The sequence below is a fragment of the Lactuca serriola genome, chromosome 2 (genome assembly GCF_051521515.1).
Source record: "Lactuca serriola cultivar US96UC23 chromosome 2, Lser_US96UC23_V15, whole genome shotgun sequence".
Taxonomy (NCBI): Eukaryota; Viridiplantae; Streptophyta; class Magnoliopsida; order Asterales; family Asteraceae; genus Lactuca; species Lactuca serriola.
In genome coordinates this window covers 176,580,350-176,586,374 of record NC_136409.1, presented here as the reverse complement: position 1 = coordinate 176,586,374, position 6,025 = coordinate 176,580,350, and the positions used below count along the sequence as shown (strand labels likewise).

Below are 6,025 nucleotides of genomic sequence, written 5' to 3'. Positions count from 1 at the left end.
AGACAATGTTGTTGGGTGGAGTTTTCATGTGGTGCAGTCATACGGTGTTGCCAAACAATGTTGTCATGTTGTTTAGATCATGTCAGTGGACCTAACATTATCACTTACAAAAACAACAAAAATACAAAAATAAATTATACAGAACTCTAAAGCTCACATTTCATAATAATTCTTTGCATTTAGGAACTATTATTTTGTCTATTTGATTACAAATCGTACACCAAAATACGAAGAAAAAAAAACATGGTTCATGGTATGTTCAGCCAATGGCGAATCCATTCTTCTTGTCATTTTTTTCTTTTTTGGACTTCATTTATATACGGAGGATCCGAGATAACAGATAAGTTGGGTCCGGAATGGGTCACCTGGAAATGTATGTTATTTTTTTATATGGTTAGTGACCTAAATAGGTAATTAATTTTGGCTTTTGTCCACGTATAAATAACCATATTTTTTTCAATATACGTTTGATTAGTAAATTTGTTTGGTCTGTTTATAATAGGGTAATGACACAAGTAATTACCACTAGTATTATTAAATTATTTTGAATAGATCGAACATGTACTACCTACCTTCTTGTCATTAACCCTTTGTCTTTTGTGTATGCCTTCTCAATAATAGAGATTTTCTTATATTTTTTTATTTTTTGTATTTTATAAATCATAATGTTAATTCTTCATAGGACATATATAATTATTTTTTGAAATGAGTTAAATAGTTGGATTGCACTTTCCATTTCATTTATTAGTTTATGTCCAAACATTTACAGCCTGTTTCTCTGATTGCATTCTAAAAAAATAGCATATTTCATTTACCATTACATTAAAAACCTGCATTATTTTTACCTACTACAGCTTGTAATGCATATTCTACGAACCTGTAACGCATCACTCTTTTCACTACTGACTACACTACAGTGCAAATTTATGTGGAATGTGGTAGTACAATGTTAAAAAAAAAAATTCACTAAAAACGCGTTAATCATTGATATATACATTATAAATTAATGACATATAGTAGTAGACTGAAATTATTAAAGATGACATGTTTTTTGAATGTAATTCTTTCCTTACTACATACATGCATTTTCATCTTTTGGAAATTCACTATACTTCTTCTAGTGTACTTACAAATTACAATTCCAAAAGAAAAAGAAAACAGAAATAATATTAACATCAAAAGTCAATATTTACACGTGTCAAATCCAAAGTCATAGAAACTTTATATTTTTTTTTGTAATAAAAAAAGATCATGTTCTCGAGACACCATAGCTTCCCTTTGTCAAAGGTACAACATTCCGTGCTTATGGTACAAATTGGCAAAGAAACACTTTAGTGGGCAAGCGTATATGAAGGACATAGATGCTGTCCTTTATGATATTCCGAAAGCAAATTAACCTACATTGAACATTCATTAAGTATTATATCATGTAGTTTAGCTTCTTCTTTATTTCATTCAATAAATACAAAAAAATAATATATATATATTAATTACCTTGATGATTTCCCACTTAGAGCTAGGACGCACATATGCCGCCAAAATCGCCATGTGAAAATGCTGTTATCAACATTCAATTTCAACAACACAAAATACCACTTCATCACTTCTAAAATGTCAAAACTAGACACTGAAGACAAAGTTAATTACATTTTCGGTCCCTGTGTATAGCCGATTTTTGCAATTTTCGTACCAAAAAATTTATCTTGCAAAATATAATCATTGTATACAAACATCTCAAATAAGGGCCAAAACAGCAAAACTATTCTCAGGGACCAAAAATGCAAATAAATAAACAAATAAACTTACTCTAAATGGATCTCCTCTTAGAGACTGCACAAACATCAAACTCCTGGCGTTTTGACCCTGAATAATAAATAAAAGACGCCCAATACCAACAGTTAAAAACTTTAAATAATTCGGATTAATAATTTTGTTTTAATTTAATTAAAAATAGTACCTCTAAGTATATATCCCTAAGTCGTCTTCCAGTTTGAGCACAACAAACACGAACAATAGGTTCATCACAACTCCCACTAATTATATAATCTCTCCCATTCATATAATAAGAACGCGTATAATTTTGACCACTTCCTGTTGGAGCTATATCAAAATTTGTATGAAGCCTCCCATCTACAGCCAATAGTTGTTTAACCTACCACCAACAAATACCAATCTACTTAATTAATTTCCAACCTTTTTTTTACTCATTCGTTATAAATAAAGTGGAATTTAAAATTAAAATACCTCATTGTCGACAGCTGATACCAGCAAATAAAGGTCATCAGGGGAGAAACAAACCATTACATTTCCACTTGAACTTGAAGCTGTGTAACACGGGTTTACAAGTTTTGTTCTCAAGTCCCACATTTTGATATTGTGGTCAAACGATGAAGTGACAAAGAGAGAGGGAGAATGATGGGCGAATTTGGCAACATTTATGGGTTCTTTATGCATGTCGCTCAAGAAATGAAGCCGTTTTCCTGTTGAAATATCGTAGATTGCAACTTTTTTTGAGTAGCCACTTGTGAGGATTTGATCGTCTGTTGCATTCACGTGAACGGAAGTCAAATGATGAAAGTCAACAAAAGGGACACCGGTAGAATTGCGACAGGTGTCAGTGGCTTCTGGAAGTGTGTCATTAATGTCATATAATCTCAAGGATCCATTATCATATCCCACAACAACCTATTAAAAAAATTCAGTTGTTATTTCTTGATTTTAGCCTTTTTAAGAATCATGTTTAACATTAACATTTAACACATACCTTAGATGGGAATCTCTTGAGCCAACATAGGCCAAGAACACTCTTATTTGTATCAAAGGAAGGAACATAACTAACAAGATTCCCTGTTTCATGGTTGATGACAACTACTTCTCCTTCTAGAGTTCCAAACGCCATTAAACCGGGGTCTGTTTGATGATACTCAAACTGCCTTGGTCTTAAAATCTTTCCCTCTTCTTTCCCTATTTGACTAATATTGGAAATTGGATGTAAAACAGGCCATGCGGATGAACCAAGTTTAGCAGCACAAAGAGACCTTGAATAAAAACTTTGACTTTTTCCATGTAGTGATGGATTTTTATAAGTCAAAGATTTTTTGTTGACCATGCTACTTGTTCCTCCTGTTTCACGCATATGCAATACACTAATGATGCTCTCTTTATGTTGTCGTTTATTTGGTAATAACTCGTAGTGTCTTGAAAACACAATCTTGGCTCTTTCTCTATCGAGTTTTCCTATGCGACAGTTATCCAAAACTTGTAATTTTGGTAATGAAGCAATCATATACTCCCTATAATGTTTCTGAAAACAGATAGGTGAAGGATGATGCGAGTTGTACTTTTGTGAAACGTGTTGTTTATCAAAAGAAATTACCTGGAAAGTACAGTGATGATTATTAAGTTATTAACATAACAGAGTTCATGAAATTGTAAGTAACAATGAGATGTGAAATGATGTTTTTCTGACTTCATGAATGAGTGAAGAAGCTTTGGTTGTGTGTTCATCTTTCAAATGGCATGGGGACGTGTCCTTGCAACATAAACAGTTTTGAAAACGAAGTTGGAGCAAAGAAGGAAGTTTTGATAGGGCTGCAGTTGTGGTCCAAAGATTGGAGATTCTTGTGGCACACATTGAGACACGTGTCAAATTAGGCATGTGAGTGAAGCAATCTTTCTCCATGGTTGAAAGTGAGGTGCAAAAATCCAGATTAAGGGTGTGCATATGAATGAATTTTCCAGCCATGTTGAGCTTTTGAATCTCGGTTGACTTTATGTTCAAAACTTGGCAGTGTAGACCAGTCTCAAAAAGATCCCTGGAAATGTTTAAATCCGGTATAAAAATACTACTTTAACTATGTATGTTTTTATGTTCATCCTGTAAAGGGTATTATTGGTATTTATGTATATTGTAAGTGAAAGATGAGTATGGAGTTTTTATGTGGTCAATCTGAATCTGATGGAAGCATCAAAATAGACCTTGCGACATCTTCCTTTAATGCCATATCCTTGATATCAACAATGTGAAGCTTTTTGTTGATAGCATGCATCAGTGACAACACAGCGTATCCATTTAAGTCGCCACTTGATTCATGAAGCAAGTCAATGTTGTCAAGGGCATTTGAGTCATTTGAGTGGAAAAGATCCGTGAGGAGAAACAAATCAGTGTTGCTAAGTTGGTGTAGTGAAATCACTGTTGTAGATTTTTGGCATGTCATGTTCTGAATTGTGGCCTGATGGAAAGGAGAGAAATATGTTAGGTGTCAGATATTATTACTTCAATGTGGAAATAACACCATTAATAGAAAAAGGAAAGAAACTAAGGAGAATGAAGATTTAAAAGAGTATGTTTGACCTTCTTTAACAATGAAACAACAGCTGAAGTAGGTTGCACCTCATGCATCTCGCAGATTTCAAAGTACCTATAGCACACATACAAGATATGTTTAATATCTTTCTTTTCAGTTGCCACTGAGGAAATTCAAAGGATCTGATATACAAGTTTGCAAATAGGAGTTTGTTTAACAATTTTCTGCTTGGATTATCATAAGGTAGCTAATGATTCACTTGCTTAACACATGGATCAAAGAGACAAGGCTCGATTATAGTTCACAAAATTACCAAAATGTTGACTTGGAATTTGTGGAAGTATCTATGAAAATTAAAACGTTTAATCTCTATGGTTAAAGGAGGTGTTTGAATTTGCATTTTAAAGTGATTACTGCGACTTGAAGAATCAAATAACCTGTTGCTTAACGCGAGGATAATCTGATAAATTTTCAGTTAAGCAACTTCTTGCTCATTAGAAAATCGGTTTAGCCGAACACTCAAAAAGTCAAAAGTGTTTATTGAGACTTCGAATTTCAATAAGTAGTTAATTTCACATCCTAACGCCCCCATAATCGATGAATGATATTGATAGCTCAAAAACTTGCACTTATTTTTGAAGAATCAAGCTGCTGCACTTTTAGTTTTTGGTTTGCAGTGGAACTGGTCAGATCAGATCATATGCATCATTCATCTTCCAAACGTAAGAAATTAAAACTTAAACAACAACTTCAGTGATCAATAAAAGCTAAGTCAGAGGATATTGTGCCGATTTCGCTAACAGAACCGCTAGTAAGCAGGTAATTTTTAACACACACATAACACATAGTATATAAAATCCAAAGTTAATTTTTCTCGATGTCAATTTGTAATTGGAGCCATGAGGATTCTTCACAAAATGATTTCCCGCAAGAGTAAACAAACTCGAACACAAATCTCACAATCAGTAAACTGAAGTAAATTTTTTCCAAATTTCAAAGTACTTTGAAGAACAAAAGAATCACAATGCACAAAAACTTCGCGTTGATATCAGAAATCAGCTGAAGATTCGAATCAAATGACAGAAGACGAAAAATGTGGAGTTGCAGAAATTACACAAACCTGGTGAGTAAAACGGAGATATGTGGAGGGGAAGACATCGCTAGCTGTCGATTCGAGTGCATCTGCACATGAAATTTGCAGAGAGAATAGAGTATGAAAATGAGTTGAGATCCTCTCTTGCTTATAAGCCAACTAACTTATTATATCTTATGGACAAAATGCGATGTCACAAGCAAACAAGGCTCCTCCCTCTTCGTGTGATAAAATTTTCTACGTGTTGTCTTCCCCAACAGATAATTCCACGTGGGATGACCAAATTACTCGTATAATAATATAATATATGTAAGTTTTTTTTTTGTTTCTTGAATCTTGATAGTTTAATTACCTAAGTCGATCGTTCAACACGATTTAATAGAGAAAACTATAATACAGAAGATCATTAGAAAACAATAAAGATGCATATGACAAAAAAAAGGTTTATAATTCTTTGAATATTTTTTTATTTTAGTGAGACCATGTATTAAATGGGTTAATTTAAAAATATATATATAAATGTCTAATTATTTGATAACTTTGAATTTATAAAAAGATAATAAAAATAATGAATATTATAATGAAATTTTTTTTATCTATTAAATTTAAATAAATAAACAAAAGA

At 32.7% G+C, this 6,025-nt stretch overlaps 1 protein-coding gene across 1 annotated transcript; it reads right to left on the bottom strand.

The window, feature by feature from the left end:
• Nucleotides 1-1,030: 1,030 nt before the first annotated feature.
• On the bottom strand, nt 1,031-5,583 carry LOC145087498 (protein DWD HYPERSENSITIVE TO UV-B 1-like). Its single transcript, XM_079025457.1, has 10 exons — nt 5,428-5,583; nt 4,355-4,421; nt 3,979-4,232; nt 3,470-3,815; nt 2,765-3,376; nt 2,245-2,685; nt 1,958-2,152; nt 1,807-1,863; nt 1,495-1,557; nt 1,031-1,397 (listed from the first exon to the last, which is right to left on the bottom strand). Exons 1-10 carry the CDS (start codon nt 5,487-5,489, stop codon nt 1,332-1,334), a joined length of 2,163 nt encoding a protein of 720 aa, XP_078881583.1. The 5' UTR covers nt 5,490-5,583; the 3' UTR covers nt 1,031-1,331.
• Nucleotides 5,584-6,025: the final 442 nt, after the last annotated feature.

Coding starts and splice junctions, on each gene's coding strand:
- LOC145087498 (XM_079025457.1), bottom strand. CDS start 5,489: ATGCACTCGAATCGACAGCTAGCGATGTCTTCCCCTCCACATATCTCC. Junction 3,377..3,469: donor CTTCTTCACTCATTCATGAA/GTCAGAAAAACA, acceptor TGTACTTTCCAG/GTAATTTCTTTTGATAAACA. Junction 1,558..1,806: donor TAAGAGGAGATCCATTTAGA/GTAAGTTTATTT, acceptor TGTTGATAACAG/CATTTTCACATGGCGATTTT.